This window comes from Papio anubis, chromosome 13 (assembly GCF_008728515.1).
Source record: "Papio anubis isolate 15944 chromosome 13, Panubis1.0, whole genome shotgun sequence".
Lineage (NCBI taxonomy): Eukaryota > Metazoa > Chordata > Mammalia > Primates > Cercopithecidae > Papio > Papio anubis.
The window spans coordinates 49,657,664-49,676,158 of NC_044988.1; the positions used below are offsets into that span (position 1 = coordinate 49,657,664).

The following is an 18,495-nucleotide window of genomic DNA, read 5'->3' on the forward strand; positions in this document are numbered from 1 at the left end:
GCACAAGAAACAGAAACACAGTATAAAAACAAACCTATCCCCTGTGGACACACCACCACTACTTGATACCTGTAATGCTAATTGCTCAACTAGGTAATCAGTTCCTACTGTTGGTTGGAATTATTTCTCTAGATATTTTGGAGGACCAGTTCCCCCCAAGAAGAATTCAGTTGTCACTTAACAATCTTTTGTTTTCTTTTTTTTTGAGACGGAGTCTTGCTCTGCAGCCCAGGCTGGAGTGCAGTGGCACGATCTCGGCTCAATGCAACTTCCGCCTCCAGGGTTCAAGCAATTCTCCTGCCTCAGCCTCCCCAGTAGCTGGGATTACAGGCGCGCACCACCATGTCCAGCTAATATTTTTTGTATTTTTAGTAGAGATGGGGTTTCACCATGTCGGCCAGGATGATCTCAATCTCTCGACCTCGTGATCCAACTGCCTCGGCCTCCCAAAGTGCTGGGATTACAGACTTGAGCCACTGCGCCCGGCCCACTTAACAATCTCTTGACGGTAATATCAAAATCACATGACAACTGTATAGACATGGTTTTTCAGCTTACTTAAAAACAGCCACTCTCTTAACTACAGTTTCTTCATTTAAAAATGGGGAAACAGGAAAACCAAGAATGATTACACAATCTGAGAGTTTTGTTTCATTATTTTAAAGCAGGGGCCTCAGTGCCATCCCATAATGAAGGAATTCTAATTGTCTGCAGAACTCTAATATAAGAAGGAGGTAGAAAATGAAACTTTGGGCACAATGGCATGTTTCTGAACCTTTATCCAACACCATTTCCATTGTGGGAACCACAAAAAGGATGATAAATTATTAATAAAAGAAATAGGAGCCAAATAAAATCTCAAAGGAGATAAAAAGAGGAAGCCAAACAACCACAACAAAAATTGATAATACTCAGGATGAGAATAATTTTCTTCCCTAACACAGTGATCTCTGACTTATCTCTCCCAGTAACTGAAGACTTAAAAATCATTTGCACTCTGCTAACATCAGACTTTGCAAACTTGCCTTTGAATAAAAGGTGTCAATTTATATTTGCCACTATGTTTGAATTGCCAAACCAAGATTTGGTTCTTTGGTAACAGTTATATTTCTATAAGCCCTTAAAGTTTTAATTAGCAGTGATTAAAATCAGGTGTATATTCTGGAATTCCTGGAACTCCAAGAAATCAGATTTCTAAGTTATATAATAATTTCTATTACTAAACAAGTCTAATTTTGTGAAGTACATAGGTGCACATTTTCTAGGCACATTCAAGCTGCTCAGTGAGTTTTCTTCCTTACAAAATTATCTATTCCCTTTAGGTGCATTCTCTACACCGGCAATAACTAAAATAACACTACTCTTAATTTTGAAAATGTTTACCATGAAACTAGTAGTAGCCACTTAGCCTAAAAAGGTAAAAAGTCCTTTAAAAAAATACCAATAGAAAACATAACTGAGATTTTAGATGAATTTAGTCATACTCCAAGCAAAATCATTCCAGATGATAGAATACAACTTTTATTTAATGTTAGTTGTTAATTTTATTTTCCAAGATTAGCATTATGGGATGCTGGTACTATATGTATTTTGGTTGTTTCGAAGTACACCACATTGTAAATAAGTAATAAACACCAATAAATCATGCTCCCAGATACTATGTTGCTGTTGGGACAGATCTGTATCCCCGTTGATTTTGTACGGAACTATGTTAAAGGGAATTCCATCTAGGTCTTAGCTAGTTAACTGACTACTATGTTATTAGTTTATACACCATTACCCTAATTTTTATTTTACATTTGATATTTCAACATTTTTAATGTCTTTATCCTGATGGATACTATTTCTCTACACTTATTTAATAAGTAAAATTTAAAATATTCCATAAACTTGTAATGCTCAGTTGTTAAAAGCCTCCTTAGGATTACACTATTTATATCTTTTAAGCTTTCATGATATTTTAGACAAATTTTAATAAAAGGATCTATGCCACTCTTTCATTTAACAAAAATTTAAAGTGTACATTTACATTCTAAGCACTTTGCTAGGTGCTGGCAACACAATAAAATTCTGACATATTTTAATTAGTTTTACAATGTGAAATTGTCAAAATGATCAATTTTTCAAATTTATTTTGAGGATACCTAAAATTATACTCATGTAGATACCTATTTCTGTAGACTTTAAACTCATGTTCTTATAGTTGCCTGACCTTTACCGTCCCATAAGAAAGGGACAACTATATGAACTATATAAAATCTACAGAAAATTTTTTTTTTTTTTTTTTTTTTTTTGCCTTTATCCAGCAACGATTTTCTACATGGAGTCACTACTAGTAAATTTCCCATCTTCCTTCAACCTGCCTTTACAAAGAACATGGTAATCTAGGGCTAGAGGCATGGAAGAGGGAACAAAGAATAGTTAAGAAAATAGTAGTAATAGCTACCAAGTATTGTATTCTTAACTAAGTGCCAGGAACTTATCCATTTGCTCAGTTACTTCATAAGATACATGTTATTTTCATATCACATGAGAAAATGAAGTTCAGAATGATTAAATGACTTGTTTAAAGGTATACAACTAGTGCAAAGTAGAACTGGGATTTGAATCCAGGTCTGTGTGTTCCCCAAGTCTACGCTTAGATGCTGTATTAGATAAATACAAATGATCTCCCCTTTCCATTGATGTTTAGTAAAAAAGAGGGAATGAACAAGAATGGCCTAGGAGTACTCTATTCTCTGGATGTAGATGAAGGAAGCTTTTTGTTTTTTAATCATCTACTGTGTGCCAGGTATTATTTGTGGTGTCCTTTCCCTCAACAGCCCAATGGTTGTGGGTGGTATGATCCCATAGTGGTAAGCAGAGAAGCCAGGCCTCAAACCCAAGTCTCCAATCCTATGCCTTATCATTGTCTTCTACTACCCCAGGCAGTGATATGGTGAGAGTAGCAAGTGGCTATGAAATCTCCTTCCAGGATAGGACCAATGCAGTGCTGCAAGATCAGCAAGCATCACTGCCCTGAATGTTTCCAACTGGTTGTTCTAATTGTGCAGTTTTAGAATAAGGTTGTCCTTCCATGAAAGTAATTCTCCTTATCGGTGACCTAAGACAAGGGTTGGCTTTCTACCTGCCAAAAAGTCAGGAGAAGCTGTACATAGAAAAAATGTAAATATGAAACAGATTCTATAATAATAATGTGATTCAAACCTACCTGCAAAAACCTTGGGAGAAGATGGTTTGACTCAATGCCAACATATATGTGCAGCAATTCCAGGAGAGAAACGGACTGGCAAAGTCGCATCACAAGTCCAATAGCATAAAAAGTGTCAACCATTGAATCTGTGTCCCATGGGTTAAAAATGCAGATATAGTAAGTAAAAACTGGATTATAACCCAAATTTATGCAGCACTTTGAAATCAAATGGAGAGTAATCACTTCCTTTTTCATTGTATATGTGAAAAATTCCTTAAGGAGCTACTAAATTATTAAGAATACAATGCAAACAAAAAAAGCACCCCATACTGTAGTGTATTTTAATTGCTTCTGTTACAAAAGAAGTAGAAACTTGAGAAAGATTTCATGGGCAAACGTACATGTAGCATTTATTCCCCACTTCTAAGATTATAAAGCAATTCCCACATAAGAGTAACCTCCTAGAATCTAGACCACCTCAAGTGTAGATAGAAGCAAACTTGTTAAAGACACTGTGCTCACAGTTCCTCCACTGACAAGGAAATGACAAAAATGAGAAAAAATATGATTTCACAGAAACTTTATGGAAATGACACTAATAATGCCATCATATCAAATAACATATGTATCTAGGATTTTGTTTCTATACATATTTGGTTAGTGCTTTTCTGGATTTTGTTAAACACTGGAACTTGGGCCTCCAATCAGGACTTTTGGGGTCTGCATTGCAGAGGGTTCAAATGAAATGCTGTGCACTTAGAGGGAGCTGAAATGGAAGGGAAACAAATGTTCCTCTACATAGGATAAATGTGTTGCTTTAAGTTTTAAAATGAAATCCTGCCATGTTTAGAAACTTGTAGGGAAGATTTTGCTCTCTTTACTGCCCAGTGGTAATTCACACAATGATAATTTATTGAGCACTAAGGATTTCTCTTCTCAGCAGCCCCACGAGATGGACACTATTATCATCATCCCCATTTCAGAGGTGGTTCCTGAAGCACACAGTCCATGCTCTTATCCACTGCCCTGCATTCACTGTACCAAAGCATTATGAATTACACAGCTCTGTGAAGGAAGAAGGTAGCAGGTATAACACGTTCCGGGTTTCAGGTTTCTGTTGAGCTACTTACGTAATTTATACATTGATTCAAAAATTGTACTGAATCCACACTTGGTTGTTTTCAGTCCGTCTCCTGAATGAATCAGTTGTGTTTCTTTAATAATAAGTAGCTTCTACAATTATAATGGCAGGGTAATAATTGAGAAAGAAATGCGCCGAGCCAGGCACGGTGGCTCACACCCATAATCCCAGCACTCTGGGAGGCCGAGGTGGGCGGATCACCTGAGGTCAGGAGTTCAAAACCAGCTTGGCTAACGTGGTGAAACCCCGTGTCTACTGAAAATACAAAAATTAGCCGGGCATGGTGGCGGGCACCTGTAATCCCAGCTACTCAGAAAACTGAAGCAGGAGAATTACTTGAACCTGGGAGACAGGTTGCAGTGAGGTGACATCATACCATTGCACTCCAGCCTGGATGACAAGAGGGAAACGCCATCTCAAAAAAAAAAAAGAAAGAAAGAAAGAAAAGAAAAAGAAATACTCGCTGAGGCAACTTTTCTCACTGGAAAGGTAAGGCAGCATAAGAGAGTCCATGGCTTGTGTGGCAAATGACATGTCACATGCCTACACCGCCTCAGCAAACCTCAAAGGGCCAGAAGTGATGGCTTTTTAATAAAAATATAAAAGAAGTTTTAATAAAAATATAAAAGAAGTTTTCCCATCACCTGTGTTTTCCTCTGCTTGAAAACTCTCAACATTTGTAGTTGAAACTCAAGCTTTAGGTTATATCTTTGGAGGGCCTTAACAAAGGTGAGAATATATCTGTAGATTTTCAGTAAGAAAAAGTAACATAAAATAGCTATGGGACCTTGCAAGTAGAATAACTTCTTATGATACACACGTCTGAAATGATGAGCACAGCATGACTTTTCCCGGCTACATTCTAAACATTTGTTTTTAGCTGAAGCCAGCAGTTGCTTAGATTGTCAAGTCACTCAACAGTTGTAAACTGTGATGACACTTACCCATGTGCGGATGGAACATGAAGAGAATGTTATTTTGATAGTCATTTAGTCACCAAACAGTGACTTGACTTTTCAGGAAACTAGAGGAAGTTTATGACTTGAATCATTAATGTTGACTACTATATAAGTGGTACACATCTACAGAGTGTGTCATTTACATATTACTTCTTCAAGGGACCAAATAGAGGCCTGGGGAATATAAAATTTGTATTTCACTTACTAGTAGTCTCCAGTTACCTCAAACCTGGGGAATAATACAAACACTGGAAGAATTTGATTCATTCCTGATTTCTCTGCATAAAATGTTATGCTGAGATTTCCTCAAAACACAAGAAATCTGCTAAGGTTTGGTGCAGAATGGAAAAGGAACAATGAAATGATGCCACCCCAGTGCCATCCATCTCTGTTTTCAGGCAAACTGCCTACTCAGAGGGAAGCCAAATCCCTTTCCCTTACTTATCCCACCTTCCCCTTCTCCAAGAAGGTTTTGCAATAAACATGGTTGCTGAAAAATACAAATTTTAGAGAAGGATATTAGGTTGAGATGTATAGAAATTTAAGCAGGATGAGGCGAAAACAAGGATTAAAAGTTAAAAATAAAAAAACTGTTTTGGAGTTTTACCTTTTCCAAATGAAAAGAATCTGACTGTCATATTTGTAAATATCCAAGAGTGGCCACAGAACTGGATTAAGTAATAGATGAAAAGATAGGCATTCTTCCTATACCTAGAAATACAGGAAAATACCATTAAACACTTCTTTTATAATCATCCTTTCATACTGTACACATGTCCTTTAATGTACTGGCCAACCTGAGAAAGCAAAAGAAAACTGTTCCATATCAGTCTTTTATCTGGTTACCCCCAAGTACATATCAGATTTTGAAGGGAGCCATAGCCTACACTACCTGCTAAAGTAAGTACAGATGCTTCTTCACTTACGATGAAGTTACGTCCTGATACACCCCATCAGCCGAAAATATCGTAAACTGAAAATATCATAAGTTGAAAATGCATGTAATACAGCTGACCTACAGAACATCACAGCTTAGCCTAGTGTACCTTAAACTTGCTCAGAACACCTACATTAGTTTACAATTGGGCGGAATCATCTGGCAACACAGTGCACTGTGGAGTACTGCTTGTTTACCTTCCTGATCATGCGGCCAACTGGGAGCTGCGGCCAACTGGGAGCTGTGGCCCAATGCTGCGGCCCAGCATCATGAAAGAGTATCATACCTGCACATCGCTAGCCTGGGGAAAGATTAAAAATCAAAATTTGAAGTATGGTTTCTAATGAATACATATCATTTTCACACCATCACAAAGTTTAAAAAAATATGAGTCATGGACCATCTGTAGAGTGAGTTTGCTTAAAACCAAATATAGTGCTTTTTCAAAATCTGCTTTCATCTTTGATAAAGTTCTAACCTTGCTGCTCACCAAGGAATAAAAGAAACCACTGCAAAGGCGGCTTTGAATATTCTTTAAAAAAAAAAAAAAAAAAAAAAACAGGCTGGGTGCAGTGGCTCACGCATATAATCCCAACACTTTGGCAGGCCAAGGCGGGTTGGATCACTTGAGGCCAGAAGTTCAAGACCAGCCTGGCCAACGTGGCAAAAACTCATATCTACAAAAATAAAAAAATTAAAAAGCCGGATGTGGTGGCATATGCCTGTAATCCCAGCTACCTAGCTACTCAGGAGGCTGAGGCAAGACAATCACTTGAACCCGGGAGGCAGAGGCTGCAGTGAGCCAAGATAGTGCCACTGCACTCCAGCCTGGGCGACAGATCAAGACTCTGTCTCAAAAATAAATAAAAAATAAAACAACAACAAAAAATCCATGTGTGCAGAGGGGTTGACGTGTCACTATGTGTTCCAGTAGCTCAGCTTGCTAAGTGCGAAACTTGAGACACAAGTGTTTTAGTTCTGAAGGGGGGTAGGGATGGGAGCAATCCAAATGTTGGATAATTCAGTAACTGGACACACCTGACTTTTGAACACATTATGTGATTGGGGTTAGTATTAACATCTTGCCACTGCCTATTAATATTTTGCAAGGGTAGATAGTTTCCTTCATCAGATACACATAGAAAGCAATTTAGTTGCTCATACCAGAAAAGGGAAGTCAAGCTGGGTTTAACAATGTGTTGTGAGTTGCTGGGGAGATGACTAAGAGAAGATTGACAGATACATGGTTTGAGGGAGTTAGGAAAAAGCACTGTTTGAAATGTTCCCTGGGTGTTCAGAAGAGTAACGGGAGTGGCCCTGCCAGTGTTGTCAAGATTTACTCCTCCTTGGAGATGCAAAACCTCCGAGAAACAAGGAAAATAAGCTGGGAGACAGAATGATTTTATCTGGGGACACCCCCCATAAGGCAGGAACTGCTAAAGAGTTTGGGAAGAGGACATGCTCCTTCAGCTTGTATCAGGATCACCTGGTTTGTGCGTTAAACATAGACACCCCCCAGGCCCTACCGCTATATGACTGAATCTGTTCCCCTCCACAACAGGGCCCTGAAATCCATACGTGTGATAGGTGTTTCCAGGGCTGTTAGATCTAAAAATCACCCGCAACTCTGCATCTGAGAAAGGCAAGAGAAGGGCCCCTGGTGGGGGAGGGAAGTACTGGCAGAGGGCTCACAAGGGCAGGGGTAGCCATGCAGCCTGTCCTTCCCATTTCTTCATCTGTAAAATGGAGAAAATAACAGAGCCTGCTTCCTAGGGTGGTCAAGAGGGATAAGTAAGCAAATACCTGCACGAGCTCCAAGGGGTGCCTGGGCACGGTAGCGCTGTGCCTTCCTGGTCGGTGCCGCCCGCCCGCCCGCCGCAGAGGGGAGCTCCTGCCCCCAGACCTTCCACCCGGGCCCCCTCCCCTCGGGATTCGGCCGAGCGCCCTACCTGGGCTGCAGCCAGGCGGGCAGCGCCAAGGGCCCCATGGGCCGCCGCCGCCAGGGCTTCCAGCGCCGTCCGGGAAGGAGCACCGGGAGGAGGCAGGGGCGGCCCCGCGGCTGGGCGCGGAAGGGCGGGGCCTCTCCACACTCAGCAGTTTACAAAAAGAAAAAGCCCGAGGTCGTGCGTCGGGGAAGAGATGAAAACGAAGTTCCTGAAGTTTCTGCAGCACTGCTAGAGCGCGTCAGGGCGAAAGGCTGGGAGGCGGCTCGCGTTCCCGGAGGGCTTACCAAGCTCTGATTACTGGTTCCTAACCGTTGTGTTGAGAACCCGTTGCAAGTCTTGTGGAAATTAATGCATCTGGGCGATTTCCGGGGCCTCCGAACTCGCTGAAGCCCATCCCCAAGCCTCCCGAGATGTGAGCCAGGTTCAGACACGAAGCTTGTTCCGGGCGCGGTGGCTAATGCCTGTAATCCCAGCACTTTGGGAGGCCGAGGCGGGAGGATCGCTTGAGCCCAGGAGTTCGAGACCAGCCTGGACAACATAGCGAAAACGCGTCTCTACTAAATATACAAAAATTATTCGGGCATGGTGATGCGGGCCTGTGGTCCCAGCTACTCCGGAGGCTGAGGTGGGAGGATCGCTTGAGCCTGGGAGGTCGAGGATGCAATGAGCCGAGATCAGGCGACTACACTCCAGCCTGGGTGACAGAGCGAGACCCTGTCTCAGAAATAAATAAAATAAAACGAAGTTTGTAGCACACCTCCCCAAAACTTCTTCAGCTAGGGGCCTGATTCCTCTTCTATCAGGCCTCCCTGCCCTCTAATCTCCCTTGGGTCCTCACTGGTGCCTGCAAATCTTTATTCACGTTGTGTTAATTTCTCTAACTTATGCCCAGCACTGCTAAAACCTCTTCGTGATCTCTCAGGCTTATGGCATCACTGTCTCCGTACTCAGATGACCCAACCTCCTGCTTTGCTAATAAGATCCAGCCCATCTTCCGGCTCCTCTACCCAGAAAAGGAAACGTTAAAACAAAAACAGAGAAACATCTAAGAGGGCACTTGCAAGTAAGTGGGACAATGGCGCCTGGTTTTGGAGTTGGAAGTTAGTGCTCCCATTTTTACCAAAAGGGAAGTGGAGGCATTTAAAAAATGTTAAGTCACTTACCACAGGTCACACAACTGATAAAATGGCAGTATCAGAACTTCAAGGTTGGGGGGATTTCTTGTTTGTTTCCCATTAGGCCGTGGCTTCCTTTTTTCACAGTCCATTCCATTCACTATGCCTACCTCTCACCTCTACATTTCTCTGCACCTTCTCTCATACCCTGCCTTCAGTCAGAGGTTAACCCCACCCTTGTGTTTACCAGTCCCTTCTCAGAATCACTCCATCAGTAGTTAACCATCGCCTCTTCCTGCATCGTCATCCCCTCCTTTCCGTTGGCTTTCACTGCAGTTTAGGGACATAGACAACTCTCTCTTACCATATAATTAAACATTTTATTCTCTCTGTTTCTCTCTCAATGGAATCTTCTCATAACTCCCTGCCTGCCTTCTATAATCAGGTGCTTCTTTCATTTCCTACCATCTTCCTGTTCCATAATACCTTACAGTTTGACTCTCCTGACACTGCTCCATCAGGGATTATGTTTATTTTTCCCCAAATTCCCATCCTGTATCACCTTGTGGGATGAGGCCCCACAGTCCTTGCTTTTAGAGAACATTTGATGCAAAGGGTAAACTGCTGGCTAACCCATTATCCATGCTGTCTCTGCTCAGGTTAGGCAACAAGAGAGAAAGGAAAGACCCAGATGGCCTGGAGTGGGGCAGGAGGGAGAAGGTGGAAAGCCTGCCCAGAAAAATTGATCCTTTATCACCAAACACAGCCCCTGCATCCACATGCTCACTGACAGGTCTGCTGTATTTTACCAATTCTGCCTGTCTTCTATTTACCCCTGAAGTTCTACATATTCTGCATCTCTTGCCTTATGTCCTTTCTGTCTCTCTGGATGGGTCTTCTTCTCCTGCTGAATTTCCTCAAAAGTCTGCCCTTAGTCACCATCTATTTGTCACCATGTTATCCCTCAGCACAGACAACCACACATGGCTTTATCTCCATGTGGACAACTTTTGACTATTATTTTCAGCCCTTTCTTCTTTTATGAACATTATCTCTGGCCCATGAAGAGCTTTTGGATATTTCCTCATGAAAGTCCTATCATTTGGACTATCTTTTGAATAGGAATGTCTTCCAATTCAACCTATTTAAAATAAGCACACTATCACTCTTCCTAAATCATTGTGTTATTTCCCACAGAAACACCACCATTTTTCTAGCCACTTGCTTTTAAAATTGGGGAGTCATCATTAAGCACCCCCATCCAATCAAATTCAATTGATCTCATCCTTTCCAGATCTCCTACTGATCAGTAGTGTTCTGTGTCCATTCTTTATTTTCCAGTACCTGAGTGAGGAGTAATTGGCCTCCCTCATCCCTCACATCCTTTCTTTACACCATAACTCAGTTGACTTTCCTGGAGCGTCTTGGGTTATATCTTTCTGCTGCACAAAAAGAGGCCCTTTTTAGTTGTCAAATAAAGAACAAGCCAATCAATCAAAAAATTTTTTAAAAATCCTTTCAAATCAAGCAGTTAGCTGATTCTACATTATTTCCCAAGGAAAGAGTACAAAAAGAGCTTAGGAGAGAACATTTTGGATGAAAAGTGAAATTCTCCCTTTCCCCTGGTCAGTTCCCAGTCCTGCCCACATCCTGCCAGCATTACCAAGATGGCCTCCCCCAGCCTCCCTGCCTCCTATCTCTTTCCTCCTTCTACACAGACTGCCATCGATTAGTTAAGGATGGCAAAAATATTTCTTGAAACACAGTTCTGATGTAGCCATTCTCCTGGTCTAAATCCTTTGCTGACTCCCTGTTGCCTGCTACAGTATATCTCTTCTTGCCCCCAAACCTGTCACATGTTGACATCTCCTACCATCCTATCCCCTTACCAAAAATCACAGCAACTTGCTGTTCCATGACCACACCAGGCATTCTCTGGCCAATGTGCCTCTGTGAAAAATTTCCCCTCTAATTTTTCTATTCTACCTGTTCCCCTTATCAAAGCCCAGTATTTACCTGTCAAAATTCTATTCTTTAAAAGCCTTCCCAGAGGTTCCCTTTGGGAGCCACAGAGGCTAACGTATGTCTATCATGACATTTATCTTAGGGTATTGTTGTTGTCAAGGTACTTGACTATTAAACTAGATTATAGATTCTCAGAAGCTTCTCTCTCACTAACAGTGAGAATTTGACAAATTTTAACCTTTAAAAATGAAGTTTCTTTTGCCCAAAGCACATAGTTATTAGAAAGATCAAATAAGAAAATCTATAGATGAAAATGGATAAAAGCCCCTCGTACAGTGCTTGGCATAGTAGGTATCCATAAACATGTTGGATGAATGAATGAAATCCAGTATGAGTTTTCTGGAGTTTTCCAAAATTTTAACCAAAACAAAACATTCAGTGATAGTTCCATTACTGAAGTATGTATATTCAACTTCCAGTTATCCATACCGAAGTCAGAGTCCAAGATAATAACTGAATTAATATATTCTAATCTTTAGAAGAAATTTTAAAATTATTTGAACATGTCAATTTTGTTTTCCTTGGGCAAATGCTTCAATTTGTTTTCATTCCAAAGAGCACCAACTGGGAGGCTAAAACCTTGAAATATATTTCATGGCAGTAACAGACTGGCTACAAAAGAAATTCTTTTAAAAATTTTCAGCACCTTGAGTTTTCAGAGGTCACTCCTCTCCCTGCTATAAAAATTCTCAAAGAAAACACAGGATAAAACTCTTTGTGACCTTGGGTTAGACAGAGATTTCTTAGGTATTTCATAGATACTTCTTAGAAGCCTTCTTAGATAGCTAAGCAAGCATTTCTTAGCTACTTCTGGCCTTCAAAAGACACTTTCAAGTGAGTGAAAAGAAGCTATATAGCAGAAGAAAATATTTAAAAATCATGTAACTAATAAAGAACTGGTGTGCAAATATGTACAGAACTCTCAAAACTCAATAATTAGAAGACAATAAACCCCCCAAAAATAGGTGAAGTATATTATAAAGAGAAATGTAGGGTTTTTTTGTTTTGAATAACTTTTATTATTGCTTATGATATAACATCCTATACTTTTCAAGGGAAAAGTAAACAATACAAAACAAAATTTGTCAATAAAAAGAAACGCAATATCCTCCAGGGCAGACTCTTTGATTTATTGCCCTTCTCCCCAAGGCACCTTAGCATATGGCATTTATACAACCTGTAGTTGGTGAAGACTGGGTCTCAGACCTGTACACATAGGCCCCTGGGTTGTCTTTTAGTTCATGATAGCTTCTTGAGGGGCTTGCTTGCACTGTACACTAGATGTATCCTCATTCAATATGTTAATAGTAACCTAGGCCCACTTACTACCGATTAAAGACCCCCCATCACCTCCTGTCTTCTCTCTTTCCCTTGACAGTCTTCTTTTCCATCCCCAGGCCTCTGTTCGTTCTTCATTCTCTCTGCATCTCCTCATCCCCCTGGCAGTTCATTCAGAAACCTCTGTACAGGCACTGCCTTCTCTCTCCCACATTGTGCCCTGAATTTGGTGCTACCCTAAGAGCTCACAGGTTTCCCTGCATCTGCCTGAGAAAGGACACTAAACCTATGGCGTGTGATTCTTCCTCTTGACTTAGGATATTTCTATTACTACATCTCTGTTTTTGTAGCAGGACTGGGTAGATGAGGCTAGCAAGGCACCTGGGGTGCGCACTTTGAGGAGGAGCTCCCATTCAGGCTTGCAGTACCGAGAGGGGATGCCTGCTTAAATTTTGCAATTTAGGCATCTCCTATTCTCACTAAGTCCCTGCCCTGATTTGTGGTTTTGGTTTAGTCCTGGGGTAGGGAGCTGGGGAGAAGGAATAGGGGCTTTGCTATGTAGATCTTTCCATTCTGTATGTTTTTTTAAAATTCTACATTCCATTTTTCCATGCTTCCTTTTTTAGAATCTTTCCTCCTATCCTAGAAACCTTGCTACTAATTCCCTAGGCAGGTGTGTCTTCCTGTATTTTCATATCCTAGGTTTTTGTTCCCTATGGCTTATTGTAAAACTCAGTCCACAGCTCTCTAAGCTTTGTTATCCTAAGTCCTTTGGGGGAACCGAGAAATTCCTCTTACTCAAAACCATTGCTTCACTGGGGACTGCAAGAGCCCACTTTGATAGGTAAAAACCCAGCATGAACCCATTTCATTCCTTTACATTCTTCCTACCACAAGCCAAATTTCCTGAGGCAAAAAGGATGATTCTGGCAGGCTAGGAAGGTCATGCAAAGAAATGCAAAAAGAAAATAATATTACAGTCATCCCTTGTTATCCATGGGGGATTGGTTCCAGGAAAAGCTACCTGACCCACTCCAAGATACCACAGTACGGGATTCTCAAGTCCCTTATAGAAGATGACATAATTGCATATAACCTACACACATTCTCCCATATGCTTTCAATCTAGATTACTTATAATATTGAATACCATGTACATGTTATATAAATAGTTGTGATATATTTTTTAATTTGTATTTTTTCCCAAGTATTTTCCATCTGCAGTTACAGAACTCCCGGATATGGAGAGCCAACTGTAATATGTTTAAAAACTGTTATTCCTGTTATATGTAGTTCAGGTTTTATTTAAATTCACAATTTTCATTTCTATATATTCTTGTTCAACATCATTGTCTATGATTACTGAAAATGACTTTTCTTAGGTTAACTCACTTTATAAACTGCTTAGAGGAATCACTCAGAGAAAACCAACTTATATGCTAATTCTTTAGAGTTTAGTTTTTTTGGTGATGGGAACATTATTTGGGTTACAGATATAAATAGTTTCAAAAGAAGATAACTTTTATAGTATCTCAGATAAAACCATTTGTGTTATATTCTGGTCATTATTAAAGGCAGTGTTGCTTTTTGGTAGTCTAAGGTAAGAGGTTTTCTAAATGAATGAGCCTGTAAGAATTTAAGAGTTTGTAATTGTTTGATATACACAGAGTCAAGAAGCAAAATGGCAACTTTTTTTTTTTTTTCTAGTAGAGACCGAGTCTAACTATGTTGCTCAGGCTGGTCTTGAACTCCTGGCCTCAAGCAATCCTCCCACCTCAGCCTCCTGAGTAACTGGGATTACAGGCATGAGTCACTATGACTGGCCCCTGCAACATCTTTTGTAATCTGTTTTTGAATAAGGAAAGTTAAAAAACAAAGAGGTAACGTTAAAAGACATGATCTAAGCATTTAAAATTCAAAGTTATTGAAAGCCAGGCATTGTTGCTTATGCCTGTAATCCCAGCAACTGTGGAGGCTCAGGTGGGAGGATTGCTTGAGCCCTGGAGTTCAAGACCAACCTCTTTAAAAAGAAAAAAAAAAATTATTGACTCACTGGATGTTTAAGTAGATGAACATAGCTCATATTATATACTTATATAAACTTAACAATGCTAGGAAATGCTGGTCCCAATACAAATATGACCAGAAAAAATTCTTCCTTGAATAATGGGTTTCTGAGATCAAGAAAAAAGATTTACTCCTCAGACTCTTTTATTCCGTATTGCCTCCTAACTGTTGGCTATTCTCTCAATTCAGAGGGATTAGATAAGAAGATCATAAAGATTTTTATGATCTGGTTCTAATACTCTAAAATGCCATGATTCATTCAATTTCTCAAATATACACTTTCTATAAAAGCTGTTCCTAGAAAAGCCATCAGCTGTAAATGTTGTTAATGTTTGTACTTCTTCATTCATGCTTTGGTTTTACATTTTCACTCTGCTGTTTGTGTATACTCTCCACAGAATTGTTTATCAAAAATATTGTGTAAGACCTGGGCCCTTATTGGATGTTTGGGAGATAATAAATGTAAAGACAAAAAGACCTGGCTTCCATCGTCAAGAAGATTACAGTTTAATAACAGGCCAGATATTTTTATTAAATTATTCTCAGAGGCAGAAATAAATAAATAATTACAGGAAGCAAGGAATTTTCAGTCAGGAGACCTATTCAAGAGACCTGGGTTCAAGTGTAGGTTTCACTTCTCTGTGATGTTGGACAAGTATTAAAGCCTCTCTTGAGCCCCAGCTCCTCTATTTTTAAAGTGAAAGTAATGCTGTTACAGACCCTATTCTACTTCCCATGTGAGCACTAACTGAGGTAACTGTCAGAGTTCAAATGATATGGAGGCCAAGGTCCTGGCAAGCCCAGCAAACAACCTGCCTGAAGCAAGTTTGAAGGTAGAGCCCTGGATGCTGCCTGACAAATTATGTGGAGCCCCGTAGAAGACAGAAAAGTGGGGGTCAAGCCATGGTAGACAAAGGAATTATCATCACAAATGAAGTTCAAGAGCTTAGACCTCAATACATTTTCTGTATTGAGAAGGAGTCATATTATAGAAGAGGAGGTAATGAGCAGATCAGGGGCAGCGCGACAAAGGGAAGAGACGAGATGGATTCAGAAGTGGAGGGTTCTGTAATGAATCAAAAAGTCAAGGCTGAACCCAGATAGGAATATCTGGGCTGGTTTTCTAGGTAAGGATTGACTAGACAAAAGCAGGAAGAGGAGGCAGAGAGATGTCATAGGCAAAGTATGCTTGTATTTGCCTATTAGGCAGATAGAAAACTGGTTTCACTGTCTCTGGCTAGGTGTGTTGAAGGTAGGTAGAGACTGGATCTCCTTAGGGTGTATCAGAGGATGGCTAGATAGCATCTCTACACATTAGATACCAGGGTCAAGGGAAGAGAAAGAAAACTTCCCCTGTTTAACACTAGTAGTGGGCTACTTAAGCTTGGCCTACTCAATGCAGGTTAACCCTGCTTTGAGATTTAGTCGGTTAATTTTTAAGGTTTATTAGCTCAATATAACTACATTTAAATGTCCACTCTTCAAGATTGTAATGGTTTCTTATCTCCTCATTAGGAATAATCTTTACTGCATATAAAACTTTTAAGACCACAGTGCAGATGGTTACTTGTTTTATATTGCTCGTATAAAGTTTTATTCTCTATAGCTGGAGATTGCTTTAGTGGTGTCTACTGTATTTTCTGAGAGGACAGATCCACAGATGTGCTGGCCTCAGCCCCTGGGAAGCAGCAGGCATCCTCTCAGACCAGCCTGATGAGCACTAAGGCATTGAATAGAGGGCCAGTAGAATTTAGTTAAGGAAGAACAGAAAAGAACTGCAAAATGGGTGCCCAAATCAGAGAGTAGCCAGGTAAGGAAGCCACCAGGAGACAGAGATTTAGAAAAAAATAGGACTAGTTCTGTTGAATCCTGATTGATGATCTTGTTGGCTCAGACTTGCCTTTATGTGATGGGATAATCTCCTCTCACTTTTCCAAAAGGCTCTAGATATGAGCTTTAATCAAAAAAAATTTTTTTTGATAAATCCTTCCTCTATAAAAGCCATAACCAGTTAAAAATATAGAATTATAAATTCCATTCACAATACTAACAAAACTGTAAGATCCCTAGAAATAAAGAAGATACACATGATTTAAGAAGGAAGATTTTTAAAAATCTTATTATAGGATATAAAAAGGTGAAACAGGTGGAAAAATATATCATGTTCTCAAATTGAATCCTTAATATTCTCCAAATTTAAAATTTCCCAAATTGACCTATAAATCAAAGGTAATTCCAATCAGAATCATAAAGAGGCTTTACAATTGAATTAAATAAGCCGGGCGCGGTGGCTCACGCCTGTAATCCCAGAACTTTGAGAGTCTGAGGTGGGTGGATCACTAGATCAGAATGAGACCATCCTGGCTAACACATTGAAACCCCGTCTCTACTAAAACTACAAAAAATTAGCCAGGCATGGTGGTGGGCACCTGTAATCCCAGCTACTCGGGAGGCTGAGGCAGGAGAATGATGTGAACCCAGGAGGCAGAGCTTGCAGCGAGCAGAGATTGTGCCACTGCACTCCAGCCTGGGCAACAGAGCGAGAGTCTGTCTCAAAAAAATAAATAAAGAAAAACAACTGAATTAAATAATCTTAAAGTTCATACAGCATTTCTAAGAATAGCTAAGAAATTAATACAAAAGAGGAATGGTGAGAATGACTAATTATAGGATAATAGATCATAAGAAAAAAATTTAAAAAAAATTATAAGACTGTATCATAGCCTCATAACATTGATACAGAAACAAACAAATTGAACAGAAAAAACAAGATCCCAATAATGAATTTTTTTATATATGGAAACTTAATGTTTGACAAAGGTGAAAATTTAATTCAATGAACAAAAGATTATTATCTGAGAAACGGCTTTTACACCTAGTTAATCCATCTGGAGGAAAGTGAATTTGGAAAGTTATCACACACCACATAAAATTAAAGAATTACAGGTAAAGACAAAGGCAATAAAACATTTTATAAAATTTAGATGATTATTTGGACAACCTATGTGTTAGAAAGAGCTGTTCAACGAAGATAGGATTATAGATTTTTTAATGCAAAAGAATAGGCAAAGAAGATAAATAAGCAATTCACAGAAAAGATAATACACATTTTTTTTTTTTTTGAAACAGAGTCTCACTCTGTTGCCCAGGCTGAGTGCCGTGGCACGATCTCAGCTCACTGCAACCTCTGCCTCCTGGGTTCAAATGATTCTCCTGCCTCAGCCTCCCAAGTAGCTGGAATTACAGGCACGTACCACCACACCTGGCTAATTTTTGTATTTTTAGTAGAGATGGGGTTTCACCATGTTTGTCAGGCTGGTCTCAAACTCCTGACCTCAAGTGATCCGCTCACCTCGGCTTCCCGAAATGCTGGGATAATAGGCGTGAGCCACCATGCCCAGCCAAGAATCCAAATTTACGTTAAATATATGGAAAGATGCTCAACTCTTTAATAGTCAAGGAAATAAACACTGAAGTAACAACAGCATATTTTAGATCCATTAGGTTGGCAAAAAATTTAAGAAGCTGTAACACTTTCTGCTAATAGGGATAAAATGAGCGCCAATCCAGCGCATTTGGTGAAATTTCTGCTATGTATTCCTGAAAGAGGAAAACAAGATATGACCAGGTAGAGTATATGCATCAGACCATCCCATCCCATTTTTATAAAACACTGATTTACACACCACAAGAAATATACACAAACAGTTGTCCTTAGTCACAAAATAAATATCACGGTTTCATATACTATTGACAGTAGGCCATCTTCAGGGAATAAGTTGGCGCATTTAATGTTTTTTCCTTTTTAAATTTAGCATCATTTCCATATAGTAA

At 39.8% G+C, this 18,495-nt stretch overlaps 1 protein-coding gene across 3 annotated transcripts in view; it reads right to left on the reverse strand.

Annotated features, from left to right (window-relative positions):
• Nucleotides 1-8,678, reverse strand: part of HACD4 (3-hydroxyacyl-CoA dehydratase 4) — a 28,520-nt gene extending 19,842 nt beyond the window's left edge. Inside the window, exons 1-3 of one of the 3 annotated variants that reach the window (XM_017949826.3) lie at nucleotides 8,180-8,678; nucleotides 5,901-6,004; nucleotides 3,212-3,339 (exon numbers count right to left, since the gene is read on the reverse strand). In XM_017949826.3, the coding sequence (XP_017805315.1) occupies nucleotides 3,212-3,339; nucleotides 5,901-6,004; nucleotides 8,180-8,217 (270 nt within the window). In that variant the 5' untranslated portion in view covers nucleotides 8,218-8,678. Of the gene's footprint in view, nucleotides 1-3,211; nucleotides 3,340-5,900; nucleotides 6,005-8,033 lie in introns of all 3 variants that reach the window. The other 2 variants (XM_003911669.5, XM_017949825.3) reach the window with 2 other exon arrangements.
• Nucleotides 8,679-18,495: the final 9,817 nt, after the last annotated feature.